The 25,603-nt window shown below is 39.5% G+C and overlaps 1 protein-coding gene across 1 annotated transcript in view; it reads right to left on the bottom strand.

The window, feature by feature from the left end:
- Nucleotides 1–212: 212 nt before the first annotated feature.
- The window catches only part of PRTG (protogenin), a 76,316-nt gene continuing 50,925 nt past the window's right edge, over nucleotides 213–25,603 (bottom strand). Inside the window, exons 12-20 of the mRNA XM_015872803.1 lie at nucleotides 11,499–11,594; nucleotides 10,881–11,067; nucleotides 9,734–9,861; nucleotides 8,833–9,003; nucleotides 6,349–6,531; nucleotides 5,101–5,221; nucleotides 4,010–4,175; nucleotides 3,180–3,284; nucleotides 213–2,172 (exon numbers count right to left, since the gene is read on the bottom strand). Of these exons, the coding sequence (XP_015728289.1) occupies nucleotides 1,783–2,172; nucleotides 3,180–3,284; nucleotides 4,010–4,175; nucleotides 5,101–5,221; nucleotides 6,349–6,531; nucleotides 8,833–9,003; nucleotides 9,734–9,861; nucleotides 10,881–11,067; nucleotides 11,499–11,594 (1,547 nt within the window). The 3' untranslated portion in view covers nucleotides 213–1,782. The remainder of the gene's footprint in view (nucleotides 2,173–3,179; nucleotides 3,285–4,009; nucleotides 4,176–5,100; nucleotides 5,222–6,348; nucleotides 6,532–8,832; nucleotides 9,004–9,733; nucleotides 9,862–10,880; nucleotides 11,068–11,498; nucleotides 11,595–25,603) is intronic.

Below are 25,603 nucleotides of genomic sequence, written 5' to 3'. Positions count from 1 at the left end.
AAGAAGTACAGTAACAACAGGATGATTTGTGAAAACAAAATGTACAGAACAGCAGGGCTTACTGATGACTTTCTGACCACCTTTTGATACATACAGAACAATACAAAAGTCAGCCTGGCCTACCTTAAAGTCAGAGAAGTTCCACCAGACTTAAACAGAGCCAGGAGCTCCTATGGTTGCTTTCTCACAATATTACATTTTAAACCTTTTTTTCTTTTTTCTTTTTTTTTAAAGTAAAATGAGGAAAGCAAAGAAGAGGACTGGATCATTATATAGGCAAGTTTATAACATTGGATAAATCCAACCTCCTTTCTCTCTTTCTCTCTCTTCCTCCCACCCCCATTAAGAAATAAAACACGATACCCTGTCAGTTTGCTCCACATTTTCATGAGGCAGCTCAAAGTAACAAACTGTTCCCTGAGTACAGGAAAAACAAACAAACAAACAAAAAAAAACAAGCACCACAACACACTAGAATAACTTTTAAAAGAGGTAGTATAAAACAGGAATTGTATGGGTTCAAGGCAGTAGCACTACTTGTGTCCTTCAACAGACTCTTCAACTAAAGCTCTGGCTTTTTATTTCTCATGGTAGATTTTTAGATCGGCTTATGTCACTCCCTGAGCTAGAATTCCTGGCTAACAGCATACTAGGCAAAGGCAAGGAGCAGGGTTGCATCCCAAAAACAGCTCTGAGACATACCATGATGCTAGCAGTGCTTTCAGCATTCAAAGCTGGGTAAAAAGTGAACTACAAGCTCGTGATGCAGTTTACTTATAACATCTAAGAAGAATTTAAGGCATCTTTCCAAAATCCAAAGCAACTTTTTAGTATGTATAAAGGCATAAGGCAAATCAGTAATTTCATTATATATAATGCAAGGCACCATTGCTAAGTACTGCAATACCAGAGTACTCAGCATTATCATCTATTCCATGTCTCTTAGGCAGAGTCAAACTGCTTGGAAATACTGAATACTTCTATATTTTGCCATGCTTTCTAGCATTAATTGTCAATAAATTGATATTGTTTGTCACCGTGGGGAACTCAGTGTGCCCTAGAGCCCTAAGGATACATCCTGTCAGCAGTCGTTGGCACAAGTTTCTGGGGAAAGGCACTGTCCTAGGCTTCCTGGAGCTATGAGAAATCAAGAGGTATAAAAGATTTCATGTGGCTGTACAAACGGAAGCACCAACTCCAGTTTCTGCAATTTTGAGCATTGCTGAGATCAGCCACATTAAAACATTACATTTTCTATTCTGAGATATCCTTCTTTTTAAAGACAGAGCTTCAGCTAAACAATCTTGTTCATCTACCTATACAACTCCCTGGTTACTGAGCATACACGCACACAACCACACACATTCTATACGCAACTGGGGAAAAAAAAAACAAACACCTAAAATAAAACACTACTAGGAAGTATCATCAGTTCCATAACTGAGACCAATAGAACACAAACGAGGTAAAGCAGTTGTCTTTCAGAGTTCACCTCTCGGCAAACTGAGGTAGATAGTCAGCAAAAGAGCCAAAAGACTTCCCTTTGCTCCAGTGACATATTTTCAACTCTAGTCAAAAATCTTCTCTGTCCTTTCACATTTGTTGACCATCAAACATTCAAAACAAATGAGTTAATCAAACAAAAAACCAAAACCCATTCAACAGAAATATGGGATCACCTGTTGAGTTAGTCAGGCTTTCCACAACATAACTTTGGCTCCCTGTTCATTGTCCTTCGAACAGACATACACTACAAGAATGTCTGATGTGGTCCTAAGGGTGTCAGTTTTGCACTGCAGAGTGTATCTGAAGAGGTGAGGTAGCAGGCTGGTCAGTAGCAAACAGCAGTGGAGATTCTTTGTTGTTACTTACGGCAGAATTCATCACATTCTTACCCAAGTCACTGCTTACAAAAGGACTGGTAGCACAAAGAGTGGCACTTGTCACAGAGGAGAGGTGTATCTCATCATTGGACTCATGTGAAAATCTTCCTGAGTCACCAGTCTCATGACTTCCCTCACTGTTGGCTGAATGCTCTGTATCAGCAGCAATACTGAATGGCACCTGGAAGTTAGACTGCTGGCCAGGAGAGCTGGGGGAGTCATCTTCACTTATCAGCACAGTGGTACCTGGCTGATAAAGACACACTGCCTGGACAAATCTTCTCTGAGGCTATATAAAAAGCAGAGAGGAAAAGGTTGTTTAGTCTCTGAAAAGCTACCAAATAATTTCAATTTTTATTTCAATTCCTAGCTCCTACTGAATCAGAATGCTTCCAACAGCACTTAAACGGAACAACAATATGGGCTTTGCTATAGGAGATTAAGAAGAATCAGTTTCAAGCCCTGCTCACTCCTTTCTCTTTCACACTAACTGATAAATCTCTTGCTAAGCATGGCTTATCAAGGATGATTTCACTGCAAAGATCTCAATTGTTTTTTCTTTATACTTGGTAGAGCTGTTTCCCATCCCTTCATGCATATTACTTAAGCATTACTTCTTGGGTCACAGCACGTATTTTGCTCACAGAAACATCAGAAATGTACAGCTGCTCTACCTTTATTATTCCTTAAACATAGAAAAGCACAATATATTTTAGTACTCTATAAAATTAAGCTAGATGTTCCATAGATGTGAATTTGCACCATCACGTTCAGGATTTGGTTTAGCATTTCAGTAGTGAACTGACATTTTTGTACTTCAATTAGCACATCCAACCACGGCAACAGTTTTAGAATCAAGGCAGTTATAGCTCAGATTCTAAATTTCTTCAGTACTTTGGATAATTCACTGGTTTCTCATTGGTTGAGCAAACATAAGGTTTTAGCTTAGTCAGGATAGCAGGAGATTTTTAGATGTTTATACTTAATTTGCATTTACATAAAGTCTCTGCGGGTGTACTGTAAATGCTCTGCACACACAGTATACAGAAATCTGTCTGCTCACAAAAGAGAACAGGAAAGAAAGTTATCAGTTGACTGTAAAGAGTTGAAATATTTGACAACTTGGGACAGAAAACGGGAAGTCCACAAGGTAGAACACCATCAACCTTAACAGAAGTAAAACGTTTCTATTAAAAATTAGATCACTAATGCTTTTCAACACACAGAAAACACCTTAAAGTCCTTTGCAAACAAAGGGTAGAAAGACTGTGCATCTCTGCATGTTAGACCAATTACCTCCTCAGTCTTCATCTTCTTAGTATTCTGGAAGAACAGCCACCTCTTCTTGCAATTGGCCTTTGTGACAGGCCCATAGCTGTTAATAATAAGATCGGATCCCCCCTACAAAGAAAAAGGAGAGGAAGAGAGATAGACATTTATTTTAGCAGAATTCATTTCTAAGATATTTGAATGTGACCATTCACAGACAGCGCCTGTGTCTGCACAGAGCTCAGTTTCCATTGTTTTCCAGCTCTGGCCTAATTCTTCAAAGAACAGCTCAAATCAAGTTTGCATTTTTATGGAATATGCCTTAAATCAGTACATCTGTATGTGAAAGTAATCTCCAAGAGATACTACACATCCACTGACACTTCCTGCCATCTAGATTAATCTACAATTTGGCAAATGTAACTCTCCTAACAGTAAAAATACAGGAAGATTTTTAATCTCCTTAGTGTCTCACTTGACTAGATTGTACATCGGCACTGACTTTAACTAGAAGCCAAAAAAGACACCTATCTCCTGGTCTTAGAATGGAAGCTCCAGACTAGCAAAGACATCCCAGCACCCCTAAGCTGATGGACATTTTATCCTCTGATGGTGTGCCAGAGCCAAAAGCTGCAGAGTGCAGCTCAAGACAAAAGCATTAAACCTGTAGCTGAACTTGAAAATGAGTCCTGAAGATTTGATCCTGGATTGCCTTCCACACCTGTGCTCGTCCCGTTAGAAGAAAGCTGTTGTGGTTTTGTAGTGTATATATTTTAATTTTGATAGCGATTCAGATGTTGTAACAATGAATTACAAGGAACAATTTCTGTTTTGGTAGTAAGTAAAGCTCACAATACCTTAGCATCAACGAAGCTGTTTCCCACTATCATTGGCAATAAGGATTCTGCATTCTCTGCGATTCCTTCAATGCTCTTCTCCACCTCATTAGCACTGGCTAACGAGATGTTGGTATGTGACAGCTGGTCAGTGCTTTGCTGCACAGGTTTAGGAGCAGATGTTTTCCTACACAATGTTAAGTGGGAATAAAATTGACCCATAGGAAGAAAATACATAGAATCAAGGACAAAATTCTAGGCTATTATTAATCATGCAATATCAGTATATTGTTAGTATCTACATTTTGTTATGCAATAATCCCAGTTCTCATGAAATTTAAATGTTATTGCTTGTGACAAAAATAACATCTGCTTCCATTTGATCACGCACAGGCTACAGACAGAAAGGAATTCTCATGATTACTAACATAACTTGGGTGAAGCAGCCACTATTGATAGTAAGACCTTCCTAACATGCTACCCAGAGACTCTCAAACCGTATTTTCTTCTGTGTGTGTGCTGAAAAATCTGTTACTAAAATACACTTTTAAACAGTTTTAAAAATACATATTTTCAGTAATTTATTCTGATCCTACAGTTATGGGAAAAGTCACTAGGGCCAGGTTAGGCCTCACAGCAGCTAATGACAAGGAAAACATACGGTGGCTTGCACCAGTGCAGTGAAACTGCCTTATGAGTCTGCTTCATGGCAAAATTCTTCTCATTCAGCAGCACTGACAGGTTAAAGCCCTGCAAACCAGATCTGGACAGACTGCAGGGTTAAGCATGAGGAACAGATGATGTAAAGTAGTATGTTTATCTGACTCAAAAAACTCTTTTATTTGGAAAGATGTTTTGTATTTAGTTTTCAAAGCATTACTGACTCCCTCTGTGGGTTATTCTGTCTTTTCATTGTAAAAGGGCCTCAAGCAGAGTAGGAAGAGCCAACATAAGGAGAGACTTTGCTTCCACTTTTGCTGGGGAGATGTGAAAAAGCAAAGCGCTTTGAAGAACTTAGCACTCTTGTAGAAGAATGCATGTCTTAAGTGACTTGCGCTCATATACAAACAGGGCGTTGAAAACGATCTCACACTTCAAGAACAAAAACATACCTGGCTTTACTGCGATAAATTAAGATCAGGATGCAGATAAGGATGCAGGTCAAGGCTATGCAAACCCCAACAACAATGCCAGTCATTGATTTTTGATCCAGATGGTAATAGTCAGAATAAGCTATAGTAAAAAAGAATATTAAAAGGCTCAGAAAGTAGGAAGAATTACCTCCTGCTCCCTATCAGGAAATGAATTAACAGAATTACATTCACAATCACACCAAAAATGAAATTTCCAGTCGTCCTCTGTCATACATTTGACACTTCTGAAGAAGACACTTGTAACCCAAATAGAGGAGTGTGTGCAGCAATGATGTGGGAGGGGAAGAAGGGACAGCCCCACATTACAGTCTCAGAGCAAAGAAGCCTGGCTCCAACCCCTTCCTACTGGATCACAGACAGAAAAGGCTTGGAGAATTCCAGCCACTGTCACCTAGAAAGGTTTTACACTTTGACATCATATGTCTATCAACCTAATCCTGAGTGCATGACTGTGGTTATTCAGGCCTGAAATATAACTGAATTTCAGAAAGGGAGAAAACCTGAGCAAGAAAAATCTTTGTGTGAATCACAATTCAGTGTATAACGGTGAGGAAGGATTAAAAGTTTCATATACCTGAGTAATTACTAGCTCTGGTCCCACAAACATCATTAAAATCTCTGAGAAGTCACCATGACAAATCCCATTCTGTGACAGACAAGGCCAATTATTCTTCTATTGTTATATGGAGAAACCACAGAACTTGCCTTGATTTCACCAAGGTAGCACAGCGCATACTGCTCCTTCAAGAGCTGCAGGTGGGGCTGAATTCTGTGGTGAAACCATATGCTGGTATATCACTGACAGGTTGATTTAGGTTGCTGGAATTCTAGGAGCCAGCAAATTTCAACAGATTTGAGATGCCATCTAATCTCTGCTTAGCTGTCTGGTTCTAACTGACTCAGTGCTATTGGCATCTCGAGCCAGATAAAGCACTTCGAGGAAATGCCTCAGCAAAGTTAGTAAAATTCAAAATAGTTACATATGCCCATTTGACAAACTTCCAACTTCTGAGGAATTAAACCAGTTCTGAGTTGCACTGAGACAGAAATCCCCAAATAGTTTCATTTAGAAAGAAAATGAAGCACTGTTAGGACAACCTCACAAAACACAGAATGGTTTATCCAGAAAGTAGCTGCAAGTGCAAAGAAACAGGGATCTTTTTTTCTGGTACTTGTGATAGAAGTAATCGGAACATTGCTACTGACCTGTGGAATCTCCTGAATCCAAGCGTTTAGGCCTCTGATTAGACTCTGAAGTCTCCTTTGGCAAGACAGCAAGTTCCACCGCATTTGAGAAGGGTCCTTCTCCCACTTCATTGGATGCTGCTATTTTGACCAAGTAGACGTTTCCTGCTACAAGATTTTCCAGCAAAGCCATAGTCATTGCTCCTGTGAAAATATTAATATACAGCTCCAGTTAAACAATGGGAACAAACTGAGATGTTACGATTGTACCTCTAAGGAGATGCTCCAGTTGTTAGCCAGACTTTCAGCCACAGAAAGCAGAAGAGTAGGTATCCTTCATACACTAATTTATATGCCTCCTAGATGCTCCTAGATGGAATGGCACTGTACTGTGAATGTCAATAAAAGTCATTATATCAACATAATTCATGCTCAGTTTAACAAATTTCAGGTCTATCTGGTAAAATGAACAGGACAGACTTGGAGAAGTACATTACACCATGCTTTTAAAATGAAATTAAACCCTATTTGGACACGTGTAGGCTTCCTTGATTACTAATGCATCTATGCTGTGCTACTAAAATAGCACGGAAAATGTCTTTCTCACATTTCAAGGATTCATTTCCTAAAATCACCAGAGGCAGAAGAAATAGATTAAGAATGTAAACAGGATTCAATTGCATTGTCATAAAACGAGCAAAACTCCTATCAAAGTCAGTGAGAGTTTTGGCTGCCCAGGCACTGCAGACTGCTGCTTAAAATTGGAACTGCTTTTTCAAATGCCTATGTTACTTCCTGCCATAGAAGTATATTGTTTTTCCTTCCCCAAACAGTGGCAGTTACAAGACCAAATCTATCCCATTCTCTTTCATATATTCCATTCACTTTCTCGAGCTTAAATCTAAATTTCAACCTTTCAAATCAGTTTCAGAACTCAGAATTTATAGTATCACAGGATCATATAAAATATAAGGTTGTTTTGTTGTCAGAAAATAGTATCCATCTGGCAAAGGAGAATCTACTTCAAAAGCTACTTCAACTCTTCCATAAAAGAAACACCCACTAGCTGAAAGCATTTGAAGTAAAATGTGAGGTATCTGTAACCAAAGGAGCTGTAATATTTAGCACCAGCAAGGGTGAAAGGTCGTGTTTCAATATTAGAGGCTTTTTCCCACCATCTCCTTTCTTACTGCTGCACTGCTAAAGCAAGTAAGCACTTTGTACTGATTTACTGCACAGCAAGTGTGTAAAGGCTGTAACTTCTGATCCACTTGAAAAGAACTAAGGAAGAGAGGGGGAAGTGGCTGGAAGATAACTCACATCACAGATCAGCAACAAACTGCAGCTGTATCTTAATTCTGCCATGTCTAATACAAGCTTGATCAAACTGGCTGTTTTCTGTTGGTGATGGTTTTGTTTTGTTGTTTTATTAAGCTGGTGGATTGGTGGAATTTTTCAGGCATAAACTGAAGCCTATGCTAGGACTTTTGATAGGTAGGTGATAGCATTGGTTTGTGGTTTTCTTTTTCTTTTTGCTCTGTTATTGTTGGTTACATTGTTTTGGGTGTCTTTGGAGGTATGGGAAATGAATGGGGTTAACATTCCACAATTTTTCTCCAGAAGTTTAGTGCTAAGACAAAACAATGCTGTTTACTGCACAGGATTAGCTGATCTTGACAAAACAAATGCAACTAAAAAAGCCACACCCTGCTTCAACCTGAAATTACATATGGGAGGACTGTCAAAGAAGTATTTGCCCAGTCTTCCCTTTACCTTAATCATTACCTTTCACATCTCACATCTGTACTTGAACTAAGAGTACTACAGATTGTCCTAACGCATCAAATGCCCAAATTCCATGCCATGCCTCCAATCCAAGTGTATCTATCCAACTACAAAACTAGTGATGAACGCTGACAAACACAGTAATACACTGAGATTGATAGCTCTCCATTTGTTCATTCCCTCCAACACATTCAGTGCAGGAACACATGCAAAGTTAATTGTAACTGAGATCCCTCTCAATTTAAGCATCTATGATAAAGCTGTTATATTTTACGTCACCATTTCTTTGCAACTTTTAGTAACATAAAACCCACACATTCGATCTTCCTCTCACAGTTACAGTTTGTGAATATTTCAAAAACTGTCTCAATTTTTGTTCAGGGTTAACTGTCATTTCACTGCTGTTTTTCACAGCAATTTCACACAATTTCTATTTTAGGTCAATCTGAAAAACACTCTCCTTCTCCAGGAAAGACAAAGTGGGACCACCACTTTTCACAATGGCTGCTGGTTCTCCATCCTCTTTTCAGGAGCAGCACATGGGACAACCACCAGTCTTCAATCAAAACAATTCAGTCTCAATGATGGAAAAGACAACTGTCCTTCATGAACACACTTCAAAAGTCACTATGTTTTGTATGTTCTTCTATACAAGTTAAGAAGCATTCTGTGAGTAGCATCACTGTCAGCCCAGGTCATTCACTCATGATTTTAGTTTACCTTCTCTGTGCAACACCTGCCACTCCCCAGCAATCCAAGACTTCCTGGATGCATATAGGATAGTGTATCGTGTAACAACTGTTTCAGGACCATCAGGTGGCTTCCAGGAAACCAAAGCAGTATCATCTTCTATCAAAGTCACCTTCACTCCTACCGGAGGGCCAGATGGTGCTGTGAGAACAGTAACACAGTACTATTAGGCTAACTCAATTTACATGCAGTTAAACTGCTGTGCAGACCCAATGGCTATTGCTGCATCCCAGATAAGATATAAACAAACACATATTTACTGCCGCTCAACAGAAACTCTCCTGTTAACTCTGATCTGGCCAATAGCTTAGATTTTTTTTAAACAAGTTCCACATTTTTTTTGCTCGACTCCGAAATAAAACAGTAACTGACAATGCAAAAAACCCCCTGCAAACAGGGACATTCCAAACATGCTGAGAATGTGAAGCTCAGTTAAACTAAAGACGTGCCATTGTAGTTTTCCATTTTCACTCATCAGACTGGCAGGTAAGCAAAACCAACAGCCAGAGAACAAGAAACAACGGTGCAATGTAATAGTCCTACAGCTCCTAAAAGTGATGGATTTTAAAATCTGTTTTCACAGTACCTATAAATGAACCACATCTTTTCAAAAGGTATTTTACATTGTTAATGGTGTACATGTAGCACGTTTTATTTAAAGCTGGTTGCCTATTTCAGGTAGAGTTTGAAAAAGAATTTCATAGTTTAAAAAAACTGACTTCTATTTTCCACTGAGAACAGCACTGTCTATACATTAGAATCAAGTCTTTCTCTCTCCCACAGAGAGCTTCAAATTAATGAGCAGCTTTTTAGGTCATTTGGTGTATGGAACATTTTAGAAGACCTTGCGGTCTTCTCTTAGTGCCCTTACCTTCTGGAAGGGTGGTATGATAGACTACTGGACTCCAGGGACTAGAGAGCTGGTCCACATGCAACCGAACTGCAAATTCATACATGGTTTTGGGTTCAAGACCCTGAACTAACATGTGAGTCTCTGACCTGTACAGATAAAAGAAATACAACAGCATGAAATGACTTGAAGATCCAGATCTCTAATGATATCTCTTAACCACTCTGGGTAGATTCTCACTGTCAGCTCCACCCAGGACAAACCAGTTAAGTTCAGACTTGTGATCCATCTGCACTGTCCAGCTGAAAAGATAACTGTACCAACCCTGAAGCTCTCTTGAAGACATTATGTTTGTCATTGATTGTTTTAAGCTCAGGTTCTTATACAAGTTGTTTGGATTCACTGATTCACAAGTCAGGCCAAGAACATCATGGCCCAGACTTGACAGCAGGTATCCTAAATCCAGCTCTTTCTGTATCTGTCCATACAACACTGTGCTTTAAACTGGAGTAACACAAACTACAGCCACGGTTAAAAAGACACATGCTTTTGGTTTTACCATCTGTTTTTGGTTCTACATCTCAGATCACAGTACAATCACAGGCTAATGCATGCAATTCCCCTTTACATTTATGGCTTCTATCACCCCCCATGTTTAGGGGATCTCTGTGGAACATGAATCTGCCCTACTCATATTGTAGTCACACATATTAATTTTAATATTTATTGCAGTAATTATAATATTGCAACTTACTATTTGATCACAGTGTACTGGAGACAGTCTGCTTTGTTTTGATTCTGGGAAATACAATTATTTCACATATACTAGGGCTAATTCAATGTGATAATACCTACACTGACATCGAAACTCAAGATGATATTATGAAATAGAACTCACTTTATTAAATTTGATTTAGTATTTTTCATCTTCAGGGGCACAAGGTCACTCAACAATACTTACAATACTTTCATCCTATCACAATAGCAGTAATTATTGCTATTTTCCATGTTATATAGCAAGAATTCTACATGGTGAATATTACATGGTGAAAATCACACAGTCCTTTGTAGCAACTTTTATCCTCCTTAAAGGAAATTAAAAGAGGGTAGAAAGACTGGAAACTGGATCCAGAAATGAGAATTCAAAATACAATAGCACTGCACTTACGTTTGAAGGTACAGAACCAGAGATGCATTCTGCAGTCCTACTGGGTTGCAGCGGATTGTGTAATTAATGACTTGTGCAGATGTAAAGGCAGGCTTTCCCCAGTGAAGGTAGATAGAAGATGAAGTGTTAGCTTTAGCATAGAGATGGTGAGGGGGTGGCGGTGGTGGCACCATGCGATCACGGACAGCTTTTTAAAAGGAAAAGTTAGCTTAAATTATTTAATGAGCCATATACAGATACTGGTAAGATTAAGAGACAGGTCTGAACCCACAGGTTTAGATTCCAACTTGCTCCTACCCAGTATTATTACCTGCTATTTAGACCCAGGAATCTTGTTCAAGCTATTGAACTAATAAGATATATGGTATATCACTGGTCAGATGGCACAGACAATGCAACGGGGAAAGAAAATGCATTTGGTAGCTCATCTTGTTTCCTCAGCTGAAGCTTGCAGAAACAGGAAAATGTTTCTGACTGGGATAGTACTTATCATAGACAGGATCTTTCTGTCTCTCTGTTTTACACTGAATTGATTACGTACAGGTTAAAATCAAAAGCTGCTAGGATCCCAAAACAACTCAGTCCTTAATAAACACTTCATGCATCTACAACACTTACAGACACATCCTGGAGTACTGACTGTTTGGTCTGCTTGATAACCTTCTTCCATGTTGTTATATGCCAGCAGTCTTACATGATACTTTCTTCTAGGATCTGTACAAACAGAAAACAAATCATTAGATTTAAGCACAAAATAAGCATTTTCAGTCAGTGAGATAACTTGAATGTTCTGCATGTTCATTTGAAAATCTGATTGCTACAATCTGTGGACTGATGAACAGGGTGGATGTGCAGATGAATGCCTTTTCTCAGCCAGTTCTGTGAAGTTTTATTAATCTTTTGCTAGACTGTACTGGGATCAGTCACATATACCACTCTCGCTTCCAATAACCTAAAACAGAATTTTCTAATAGATATCAGAGGGAAGAAGATAAGTATCACATTTCTAGTTTAAACAAACTCACACCCTCACAGCTACAGAACTGGATTTTTTAAAAATAGCATCATTTAGCATATTGAAAATGTTTTCAGTGAATTTCAGAGATCTGTTGAAAAAATAGCACAAGGTCCACAGAAACCAACATTTATTTCTGGATAAACAGGCTGGAATGAAGCAGAGCAAGAAAGGCAAACACAGAAAGACTGATTCAAGCAACAAAGTGGGAAAAGTTTTGGTTCAAGCTTCCCAAAGGATATATAATACCGTAAACAACAGTCACTGTCAGTAATGCCTTTGACTTAAAACTACCACTTCCATGTGTTTTCTTGAAAGCTGACTCTGTCATTCATAGAGGGTCACTGCTCCTGGCTTCAATGGTCTCCCTACTTGCTTTTCTCTAGCCATGTATTTGGGTCCTCATATTACAGTTTGCTGCTGCTCTGGCCACGTCTGTGGGTTCTCATATTGCAGTTCGCTGCTCTTCTCGGTTTTGTTAATGATACACCGGCCTTGATCCAAATAAATAAAATACTACAGAGTTAAGAAATGGATCTTCAGCTTCTCATAGCTACAAGTTCAAACCACCAGAACAGCTGTGCTGCCAGAGCCAGCTTCTCTGCAGCCTACCCCCTTGATTTTGGTAACAAATCTCAGCAGTGATATATATATATATATTTCCTCTCCCATTGTTATGGCTACTGAAAAGTACTTCTTTCCATTAATCTTCTAAGAAGGTCTGGACAAATGTTATATAACTGTCCCGGTATCCATAAAATTGTCCCTTTTCAAAATAAACTCTCCTATTTCTCATTTTACCTGAGATTTGACATGGTCTCTTATGAAATAAACAGGAACACACTTCCCTGACATTTTTTCATCACAAACAGGACTTCTGCTGACATCAGACCAATAGCTCCCTCTGCAGACTCTGCATGAGAAGTGCAATCAACAAATCTCCATTTTATCCTACACAAATAGCAGACACTTCAGAGTGATGCATTTTGTGAAATGCTTTCATGCTTATTTTGAAACAGGCAGCCTTTTTGTTACTAACATCAGTTTTAACGCAATATCACCGAATACATTTTACATTTAGATTTATTTTAAAATACTATTCTACTGAAATCTAAGCATAGGTGGTAATGAGGAAGATGATCTTAAAATCGGATTTACTTCTTTGATGTCTTTAATGCTAACAGGAGAGTAAGCAAGAAAAGCCCATTCCTATTTTTCAAATAGACTTCCTTGTTAGAAGAAAACCGTATAAATAGAAAAATGTCATTAAAAAAAGAACTAGATTAAAATTGTCATTTGCTTTGAAGTTCTCTTTTTACTTTATATTGTCAGTCTAACAGTAGACTTCTGGATTTCCTGGAACCTCGTCAAGACATCAGCTCTCATCACTTCATCACTTCATCAGGGTGATGACTAAGCTGAAGTCTCAAACTTACAGATTCAGGCCAGAGAAAGGGACAACTTTCCCCTCCTGCAACACAGTAACACCAGGCCCAATACCAGCTTGAAGACTGTGGAGCACATTGGCTGGACTGTCCTACCACAGCCACTGTACAGTCCAGATTTGGCACCTTCTGACTTCCATCTGTTTGGGCCAATGAAAGATGGACTGTGTGGGCAACATCTTTCCAGCATCATAAAAGCTGTGGAGTGGTCAGTCACCTCTACTGGTGCAGATTTTTATGATTGTAGCACACAGGCTTTGGTTCATCACTGGGAAAAATGCAGAGCTAATAGTGTTGACTGTTGTAAAACAGTATTCTGTAGCTGAGAACTTTATCTATCAAATAGTGTTACCGTGTTCTTTGTTATAATTTCCAGGGAAATAAATAGCAGGCATTACTTTTGGAGCAACCTATGCAATAATCTATTTTCCCATCCATTCGTAGAAGAAACTTCAACTCAATTCCTATTTAGCAGATCCCTGATGAGATTCCATGTAGACAGGTGGCTTCCAACCAGCCCAGGGTCACACAGTCTGTACCTTTTTCTTTACAAGTTCCTGCAGAAGAGACCCCTGCTGCATTTCCGCAAGACGCGAGATGACAGACACAGCAATTCATCATCCTGCTGAGCACCTTCAAAAACTCCCTGCCTTTTGAAAGTGGTCACCCAGAACTGATCGCCTTCGCTGTGAAGTGAAGAATAGCTGAGGTCTTGTGCCCTGCTGAGCTGAATGAGGAATCTGTGAGGTCTGTTTATCCTCACTGCTTTTTTTATTTTTTCTTTCTTTTTTTTTTTTTTTTTAACCTGAATTCCTCATTAATGCTTGACTGGGGAGAAGAAAAATGGGAAGTGGTAAAACAAGGGGAGAATTTAACTCCCACGGAACAAGAAAGAATTCAAATGTTTTTGAAGAAAAAAAAAAAAGCACTTTTTTTGAACTGACTCATCTTACTTCTGTGTAATGCAAGAAGTTTCAAAAAGAATCACCTTCATAAAGAAGAACCTGTGTAAAAAATGAACTCTTTCAATTGGCCTATGGCATCCAGAATCCAAGGCTGTTTCCACTTCATACACAGTACATCACGGTTCAGCTGGCAGCAAGGCTGGTTTAATCTGAAAGTGATGTGTCACAATTTTTAAGCTGTCAAATGTTACAGTTTCTATGGCTGAAAAAATAATCTGCTTGTATCTGTAACTGAAACAGTAACTGAGCTGCATTGCTCAGGTAGTGGTCAAGCAAAGCCTGAATATCACAGCAAAAAGAAGAGAAGCCTACCAAAGAATTTTAAGACAGCATATTAAGCAGCTGATACAAAACTTGCTTTACAGATCACACGTGCCTAGCATTAGTGAACATCAAACTATCTGAACTATCTGCTGAGATGTTCCTTTCTGTTGATCATAGCTTCACCATGTGGAAAATGAGATAACTAATAACCAGAAGTCTGCCTCAAGTTCCAAGAAATAGTTGTGTCTAATCTGTTTTATGAAAATGTCTAAAAAACCTTGCATTTTGAATGTTATTAACAAGTGCTTCACAAGCTTATGATGTGATTTAGTTCTAAACAGCAATCCCCTAAATGCTTGGCACAAACACGTTCACCTAGCAATTCATCAGCTGGGTCAAATATCCAAAGCCAGACATATCCTTAGAGAGAAGGTTCCTCATCTTTAACCAACACAGGTATCCTGAACAGCTCACACATATATCACTGATGAAAGTCTGCGGATGACATGGCCACCTATGGAGCTGATGGTCTCAAATTGAGCACATGCCATACATGTACCCCATACAGCAACAGGAGGCTGAGCTCAGAAGTCAGGGAAGTGAACACTGAGGCCATCATTCATGTTCATAACAGACCCAGAAGTATCACTTCTTTCTACAGATAATCACTGCCACTGGGAAACAAAACAGGCACAGCGATTCACACCATCACACCAGCCATCCAACACAAAATGCAATTCAAGTAAAACAAATAAATAAGTAATAAAAGCCCCTCACATTAAAATTTCACCTCTGCCTTTTCAACGTGCTTATGAACAGCCTGGTAACACTGAGCCATTTCATTTAATTCTCTTGCATTTGCAGCTGTCAGCATTTGTGTAGTGGCTGAATGGTTGTTCCCAGACCTGAAGTGAACAGGAGCAATTCTGTAGCCTATTTACCAAGCGGCTGGATGATGTTTAGTTAATTTGCCCTGCTGAACGTGTCTGTTTGTTTTGCTTATTTGTTTCTGTTTTGTTTTGAATGCTGCTGGCTATGTTAAGTTGCTGTAAAGTTGTCACCTACAACCTTTTTATAGGCATTTTTATTGCTATTACTTAAATCAGCTGGTGAAAAGGACACAAAAACAACACTGTTTGTACACATCAAGGGGCCAACACTGACGGCAATACAAACATACTAGAGTTAATACATAGACTTCATTACAGAAGTGCCTCCAGAGAACACAGAGACTGTATTTTAAAAGACATTGGAGACTGGATGTGACAGCTTCACACAGCACAGTAAGATTTGCCTTGTACTCCCATTTCATATAATTGAAATCTGTCAGTATTTAAAACAGATGAAAAATAAGATCGACCATGTATCTTTGGTAATAATAACCCTACGGGAATTGGAAGAAGGTAAATATGCCTTACAACAATTAATTTAAAAAACATCAAACCAGATACTGTTCCAAACATCACTGCTTTATTTTATTTATTTTTTTAACGTAGGAGCACCCTCATTTTCTTATAGCAGTATTTGTAGCTTAGTCACTGCTCCCTAGTGATGCTCCTCTGGAATCCCGTATCCCATAGTTCACACTCCCATGAAAATCTGCAGGTTCAACCTCAATACTTCTTTCAGCAGAAAGACACATGGGGGAGCCTTCTCCTTGCTTTGCAAATCTATGCACTGGTTCTACACCTATGGCAGAAGTATGGCAAAGCTAAATACTGCAAGTATGAACATTGAACTACCATTTAAAACACAGACTGTGACTTGGAGAAAAACAAGCATTACAGCAGCTGAGGTCTGGCAGAGTTTGAATGACAACACTGTTTTCTCATACCGTATCACTGAGATTTGATCCTAGACATCCTGCTTAGTTTCTTGGAGAGCAGATCGGGAATTCAAAGTAGTTACATGTGTTACTGGTGTGAAAATAGTTTCAGCAAGACAATTATTACAGCGAGTTCAGATATGCCAGTCCTGGTTTCCTGACAAGTCATTTCATTTCCTTTGATTGAGGGAGATTCAGTTATCTACCCAGATGCAATAAATTGATAGAAACTGCAAAATCATCACAATGAACTGAAACTTAATTTCTTTGTGGTTCTGTTGCTCTACAGATGCAGAGAATGGACGTTCACTGGAACATCCATGTAATATTGCAACACGTCAGTTATTCAGCATTTACCACTGCCATTAGCCTGGCTGCTATGTAAAACTTACCATTTTTTTCAGTCAGGGTTGAAGTTGTTACTATAAAGCAACATTCACAAGCACCCATAGGCCTTTTTTTCCTCATTTTCCTTCCCAAAACTTCAAATTTTCTTATGTTCCAATTATAGATGTATTTTTCAGTTAGACATATTTTATGCATACAGAGCCAAGTTTCCAAAGTGTAGGAAAATACAAACAGCCTAATAAATAGTTGTAGGCAAAAGCAACTACAAGTAACAGATACAACACCTCCTCACACCAGAACTAGCGTTAGTCTATGTAGGCGTACTCAATTCCATGAAATTCCACTGAATAAGGGGAATTCAGTTCCCCAAGTTCTTCCAAAATGATGACACAAATACATGCTTAAAATAAAAACAAAAACCACCCCAAAAGAAGCAATAAATGGTACTTCTGTTAACCCTTACTGGCCTCTGAAATATGAGAAACTCGGTTTGCTGAGAAGACCACTATGGCAGCTAGAATTATTTGGAGGAAAAGGGAAAAAAGATCCTCTGTTCGGAAGACATTTCCCTAATGACAAAGGTGACACGGGGAGAGGAAGGAACGTCTCTCCCCAACCAATGTTTCAGTTCCATCTGTTAGAGTCATATCTCATTACTGCCAGATGGTGTCCTCATGCACTTCCAATGAACACAGCTGGAAAAACTAGAGGTATCAAAGATTAAATGCCTGTATTAGCAGTTAAGTATCTGAAAGAAGAAAAACGCACTTCTAATCACTTTGCAGCTGGTTAAATATATATATGTGTGTGTGTGTGTGTGTGTGTGTGTATATATATATATATTTAAAGCAACTCTCATTCTTAAGTTATCACAATTGTACAGACCAAACTTGTAGTCACTAAGAACAATCAAGTCACTTCCATATACACAGTGGGACCGAAAAAAAAAATCCATTCTCAAGACATTCTATTATATAATTAAACCTCTCTCAGCTTAAAGGAAACCAAGAACACAACCAACCATAAATCCTAATCCATACACAGTTCCATCCTTCCTCCCCAGAACAACACAGAAAGATGTTCTGACTACATTTTACCACTACCTTCAAGTAAGTTCTCTGCAGAAGACCAGACAGTGCCTATGCCGTTCTGATTTTGATAAGTTCATTTTCATACAATTCTTCTATTTCAAGTAAATCTGTGCCATTAAAGACAAATATAAAACACAAAACAGCAGGTTCCATCACCATACTGACAGATACAGCTCCGTAACACTCTTGATTTAGCAGCATCCATTTAGTATTCCCTATTAGCTTCACATGAATGTGCTGTTACCCAAAACATGTCTGGTGTGTACAAACAGCCAAAAATTCTGGCTTTCTGGCAAATGCTTCGTAGAAAGCATCTGTTTACAGGCTAGTTACTCAAGGTTACAAGAAGAGTGCAATATTGCAACCCCTAAAAGCCCTGTCATTGTTTCCTTCAGCTGCTGCATGTTTGTGAAGCTCTGAAGGCCTTGAAAGGAACCAGAGCAGAGCCAACAGGTCAGGGCTAGATAAAATTAAGAAAGAATCCGAGGTCAGACCATGAAAGAACCCCACCACCACCCTCACCCCCCTTTCCAACCCTCCAGAACTGTGAGTCCACCTCCAGGAACCTTTCATTCAGTCCTGATAAGAAGAGACAGCCATCCACAATCTGGATTTCAGACTTTTAAAATCCTTTTTGAGGAGAGTAAAAGATAAGGAAGCCCAAAGAAAATGAATGTTTTACTACCATTTACTGTTGACTCATTAAAGCCTGGATACTGAGCGCACTTTCATACCCTGTTTTGAATGTTCCCATTCTCAGCACTTCAAAAGCAAAATATTGACAGAAATTTAAGTATTTTGGGCTTTGCTCTTGTTTCTAAAAGAATCAGGGCTGCACAGAATTTCTAGGAAGACGAGTTGAGTGGCTTCATGTCCTGAGCTGGGTTTAGTAAGTAGAAACCTAGAAACAACTTCTTAAGCCACATTCAGTATGGTGGCTCTAACAGTTGGGGAAGGTAATAAAATAGTTTTGTTTTATACACATAGGCAACATTTTAAATACTATCTTCTTCCTTTCAGTCCAAACTACCAAAACAGAACTTTACCAGGCAGGTTGGGAAAAAAAAAAAAAAAAAAAAAAAAAAAAAAGGTTGTTCTAAGGACAAAACCTCAGTGGCCAAATGTCCATTTTTAATTTAATCTTTTGTGCTGCTGGATTTTTTGTGCGGCCCACAGGTCCATTGTTGGGTAGTGGTCCGGCTGGATAGCTCATTGGTCTGGCTTTCCAGGGTGACTGCGCTGCCCCCAAGCCCATCCCTCCAACACAATAAACTCCAGATAATTATTCAAAGAAGAGGCCAGCAGCATGGGCTGCTCTGACATCGGGTCATGGCCTTTGACATCGAATCTGGGGCTAGCCAAAGTCTGCTCCAAGCAACAGAGGTCCAGGGGAATTATTAAGGGGGAAGGGTGGGAAAGGAAGAACGCTGGGAAATACTATCCTTAAAAATGTACTTTTGAAGCAAAGTAATGTAAATACAGCAGAAACTTATTAGGAAAATAAGCAAATACATTTCAAATATACTAGTCAAAAGGAACAGGGAGAAACACAACGATTTTAACGATAACATAAATCTGAGAAGCCAAAGGATTCAGGTCTGTTCCCCTCAAAAGCAGGTATTCCCCCTCAGATTCAGCCCTATATATGTATCTGAGTAATGGAAAAAGAAGAAAATCAAATTTAGCAATCCTGTTCTATTCTGGCTTTTACAGTCTTGTCCAGGCTCTAGATATGTAATTTCTAAGCACCAGAGGTTGATGTTTCATTTCAATCCACGTTTTAAGTATTAACTTTTTAATATTAGTTTCTGAGAGGGTAAAAACTGCCAGCATCTTACATCTCGTGCAGTTTGTTCTTCAATTTAAAGGTAACTTCAAACAGTTAGAACAAAGACGGCCTGTGATACTCGTGTTTTCCTTTGCAAACCAAATAACTGAGGAGGAAACTAAGCAATTTGTTCTTTGTACAACATTGCAAAGGTTTATTTTGGTAGAAACCAGAACATATGACATACATGAATTGATCTAGCTAAATGGTCTGGCTTTCCACAGCTTTGGATGGCTCTCGCTTGTTTGTTTAAAACTGAAAAGGGTTTGTATCCCTTTTGTAGCTCTGCGCTATCCCCTGTGAGGGCCCCAGGACAAACAACACCTCGCACCCCCTTGCAGTAAAAACATCACCTCTCCCTCTGCTCACAATCAGCAATAGCAGCTTTATACAAAAAAGCACGAAGGGAGGAGGGCTGGAGGGGCAGGATGAATTCCCAGCACACAATGTTTGGGCCTTTCAGGGACGGCCAAAGCAACAGAAATATGTAAATGTCTCTAATATGTTTAGAAGAAGTTAAGCAAATCTTAAAATTAGCTCAGTTTTCTTATGGGCCATACAACGTTACTGCTATGCCTGCACAATTTTTGATCAGGCACTGTGCTTCTCTCATGCTTTAGAGTTCTGTTAAATTGCACAAGCAAAAAGCTCTCTTCCACTATTATTGTAACAACACGCCCTAAAACTAGCAGACACCCTTATGTTAACTAGCCTGGCTCACCATTTTCAAAGTGAGCCCTCAAAAGCTAACTTGAAAGCAATACCAGAGGCCTGGACAAACACCTAATTTTGATCTTTTGTGCTCGTCTTTTCTTCTAAGAGACCCTTTCTTTTGTTACTGCCCAGTGGAAAGCACATAGCTCATTGGTCCTGCTTTGAAAGATGAGAGCACTGCCCCTCAGTCCACCCCTCGGAGCACAATCACTTTAATGGAATTATGTAGAGAGGCCATCTCTGGAAGAAGAAAGGGAGGGAGAGGGGGAGGGAAACAGTGTCCGAAAGAGCCAGCAGAGCCTTCAGTACGGCCATTTACCATGCTAGTTATGTCCACCAAGAGTTCACATACTAGTGCAAATAGGATGTGCATACCATACAACAGGTACCCCTACGTACAGTGACCGACCCGTGCATGACAGACACAACAGTTAATGAGGCAAATGTTAGAGAGTTTGAATTTAAAACATTATCATAACCCTGCACTCCTCAAAAAGGGGTGTGCTGTAAATAGGGTCCTTTGTTTTTTTTCCCATAAGTAGGAGCCTGAAAAGATGATCTCCCCCAGAGAAGACCAGCCTCTGTGGTTTGCGGATGGGAAGGAAGCATTGACAATTTATGTGGTCTTCATGCTACAAGGAATGCTTCCTGAAAATGCATCCAGACACAATGCAGCAAGCAGTCCAGCAAGTTCGGTTTAACAACTGTTTAGAGACCAAGCACTATAATAAGTTTTCACTGATTGCCTGACATCCAGCATCACCTTACAAACAACACATTTTTACACAACCACAAAGGCAATCTATTCACAGCGCCAAAACTTTCCCCCGAAGCTATGAAATAAATTTTCTTACAGAACCAACATTTTCTGCTGCTCTGTCATGGACTCCCCGTGCCATTTTGACCCTTCTGTGCAGCAAAATGAAAACACTATCTATCATTACTTGCACCACAGTGACTTCCTAGGAGGGGCACAGTTTCATTGCAAAAACATCTGTGGTCGGTCTGGCGATTCATCTCAGATCTCAAGTTTTAGGAGTTGTGCTGCAGCGAGCATGACTGCAAGATGCAGAATTTTCAGGTAGGGTAATTAGGTCTGCAGCTCTCCTCCTTGTGAGGACAGCAAGGAACTACACTAAAACATTCTCCAACTGCTATACGTAAAGCAAGTCAGCCATTGAAAAGAACACAAGCAGTTTGTTAAACAAAACAAGAAAAAAAACCTGAGAAGTCTTACAGTGAATTTGTTAAACTGATGTATTGTAGACTAATAATCTGACAAATGTTTACTGGTTCTAACAAGGCAGCTCGCACACTTCTTTATATCCTGATGCATTAAAGCTGGCTTAAGAAGAAGGATGGCATCAAACTTCCCTCATACATTTCTGTTAATGCAAAGTATTCATTGCATTTTCCAATTACATAGATTAATGAACCAGGGAACCAATGGCATACCTAAAATTACTCGTAAAGAGTTTAACTCAAATGCCTTATCCCAGCAGGTAACTCCATGTGGCATGAGGAAATGGCTCTGCTTCCCTGGCCATGAAATGCACTGCAGCATTTCCCTCCATACATGAACACGTCTGTTACTTTTCCCCCATTATCTTCTTAGCCGCCTCATTTTCTACAGTCTCTCTCACTGGTTGCATATCTTTGACATTTAACAAGGCTATTCATTTTAATTACATTTAGATTATGCTGAACAACCTCCCTAGCGGTTTGGCACAGCAGGGTTATTTTTAGCCTTCACATTTTCATACAGGGACATCTCGATCTTCTAAAACATGCCCTAAAGAAAATTTCCATTTCCTACAGTGTCCTTGGCTTGAGCATGCACTGCTGTTTATATTCAACAGCACAGAGACGTGAGCTATTCATAAGGAGTTTTGTGGGAGGAATTTGCGTGTAAAAATGTATTAAAAGAATATAGTAAGTGACAGCTCATTACCAGGCAATGAAGCCTGATACACCATGTACTTATATTCCTTCCTGAATGACTTCAGCAAGTGCAAATGTACAAATGCTCACCCAGAAGGCCAGGATACTTCGCCTCTCTGTAAGAATTATCCTAACTTTTCATTTCCATGCTGATTCCAGCTAGAAACATATTCCTGTGGCATCTTGTTCTCATGTTGTTCCAGGCCAGGATCTTTTGAGATAATTCACCAGGATTACTAAGTCTGTATTAGCAGCAGCAGCTGTGCAAGTTGATGTTGCTTTTAGTTAAATAGATGTCGAACGGTTTATTTGAAGACTATTTAATTAAGACCAAACCTCTGGAACAGCCTTGAGAGCACCACAGATTGCCCTTGCAAGTGGTGTAGAGGGGGTCATCCTGCTCATGCACGTTTTGAATTTGGCCCTGATATTTTCAGCAGCTTGAATCCTTCCCTCAAGAGCAATTTTTCCGAGCTGTGTTCTCTTACAAAATGCTGTTTGCTGTCCAAACTGAGAAGCATCTGAACAAAGAATAGCCTAAAAGATTGCAGACCTCCTGAAACTTGCGGAATTCTTTTGCTCTTCTGGCTGACAGTGCAGCCCTACTACTTCTTTATACTTGGTGACATTCTAAGGAGGAAAATAAATAAATAAATAAATATAATGCTTTTTTTCCCCCACTTGGAAATGGATTATAAAATGCTTTGCTGTCAGTACTACTTGCTACATGTAAATACTACCATACTCCAAAGGATGTTCAGCGTAGCACAGAACAGCAACAGCAACGTGGAAAAGTAAACTACATCTTCATAGAATCTGGAACAGAATTTCACAGACTTCCCCTTTTTTCAAGGATGTTTTACATGCTTGAAGTATTTTCCCTAATTTAGGTTAACATGAATTTGGTGTAGCTTATTTTTTTTCCCCAACAAAACCCCTTCTTGTGGGAAGCAATGCTGTTGTCAAAATGTTTGACCACAGACCAGCTGTAATTTAAATCTGTCACCATACCTGCTATATTTTTTAATTAGTTTTGTGAAGAACAAGCATTGAATACTTGTCAAACATTGCATTAACAAGCTGAAAGGTAGCAAGTGAGAGACTGGGATGCTACTCATAAATAAGGTTATTTCAGATATCTTTCCTAACCTTTTCAAGATTGTAATCCAAGCCATCTTATTACCTTGATTGAAAAAGCAAAATGATCTCTGTGCAATTCCTCTGCATTTGAAGTTTATGTAACACGTAGAAAATGGAAAATAGTCCAACTGATTGATTACTTCAGTAAAATAAACTCTAAGCTACTTAACTCTCAGCTAGCTTTCTGCTTTTGTACAATTAAAAGGATTTCCCATCATTAATTCAGTTTTATAAATGCTAAGCTGAGCCTGTGATTCGATGAGCATTTTAAACCAGCATTAGCCAGCACCACTGCTGAAGGAAGGCAGCCTGCCTCCCCTGCCCATTCAGCCACATGTTCCTGCCACTGCCTCCCTGGGCTGAGTTATTTCTTATGCATGGCAACTTCCCACTCTGACCTTGTGCAGCTGCACAAATGGTAACAGAAGCACAGAGGAGCAGCATAGACAGGTACACATGGAATGTGGGTTTTCAATACTTCAATACTTCCGTGCTCCCAATTGCATTCTGACAGACTCAGAACTAAGAGACTTCCCACTGTGACAAAACAAACCACAGGCAAAACCAAGGTGCTATTCCCAGCTGCAGCCAGCTACCTGAGGTACAGCACAGCCATGGGGAATCTGTTTCATCTTATGCTGCTTCGTGAAATCGTGAACCTCATACACACCCACACAAAACCTCCAATGGATGGAAATAGATGTTATGAATTTATTAGTAAAGGACATTTCCCCTCAAGGGGGAGCTGTTATCCAACAGACTAAATGCAAAGCTGGAAATCTGGAAGTACAGCTCAGTCCAGTCACTGATTTCAGGAATATTGTGTCACACTCGTGTTTAAAGCATCAGTACCTGAGCCAACTCCACAAAAATGGCCCTTCTCTTCCTTGTGTTTCAGTGCAAATAACTGGCAGGCAGTGCTACAGCTATGGGCTTTCCAAGGCACATGGCTGTCACCGCTAAGGCTCCAGGACTGATGGAATCTAGAGAAGTTAGAGGCAAGCAAGGAGTAGGAAGGCAAAGGCCACAAGGCGTGAATGAAGAAAAAGCCTAGCTTAGGCCATAGATTATCATGAAAGTAAAATTTAATACAAAGAAATGCTATAGTAAGCAGTGCATTCCTAGTGGAGAAGTGCTGTGCTAGAACAGAACAGGATGCAAAAAGATATCCCATTTTAATCCTGGCAGTTTTTATATACGCATGCAAACACAGACACACATACAAAGCTAAGCAATAAGGTGTGCCTAGCACATCCCTCCCTGCTTCTCAGATATACAAAGGATAAAGTGTGGAACCAATGGGCAAATGGGCACAAGGCTTAGCAGCACAACACTCAGCTGCCTTTCTTCCCCCATATACATCCTCCCATCAGCTCTTTTACTCCTCTTTATTTCCACTTCTGCCAATTTCCACTGTTCTGGGATCTGGTGTACACAGCCCATTTTCATGATGCATTTTTATACAATAATTTATGTCTGCTCCTCTGCCTGAATACAAATGTGACAGATGCACAAAGACACAGTGTGTGAATAACTGCATGCATGCAACAGGCAGAAAACTCAAGTCTTTAACTGACCTACCAATTTGGATCAATGAGTATTTCCCTGTCACAGCTTCTACAAATACGCAGCAACAAGCATCTCTATTTCATAATATGCAGTTTGATCAAGGTACAATATTCAGCTGTATGAATAACAGAAATACTGCAGAATTGAGTGCAACTGCTGAAATACACTTGTAATACAACAATTATGTCTACTAAGCATTTTTTCCCAGATGCAAAACATCAGTGGTTTGGAAGAGAAGTGTTGCAGCAAAAGCTGCTTCTTCCAACATGAGGCTGTTTTTTCTCCTCTTCCCAAACACTCTCCCTTCATTTGCCACAAAAGTACAACTCAGCTGCCTGAAAAAAACACTGGCTTTTTCACAATTGCATCATCTCTCCCAAAATAGAGTAATGCTTCTACTAGCAATAGTGCCCTCATGGCAAATATCCTCTAGCTACGGTGATTCTCTGGGCAGGAAAGTTATCACACAGCACAGCTCAGTTCCACAAGTGCATTTGTTTATCACTAACAATGAATTCATAAGGAAACTCCACCATTAACACTCCCTTTATCAAAAGCAGTGACACAATCCAAAAAAA

This window comes from Coturnix japonica, chromosome 10 (genome assembly GCF_001577835.2).
Source record: "Coturnix japonica isolate 7356 chromosome 10, Coturnix japonica 2.1, whole genome shotgun sequence".
Taxonomy (NCBI): domain Eukaryota; kingdom Metazoa; phylum Chordata; class Aves; order Galliformes; family Phasianidae; genus Coturnix; species Coturnix japonica.
This window is presented reverse-complemented; position numbering and strand designations above follow the sequence as displayed.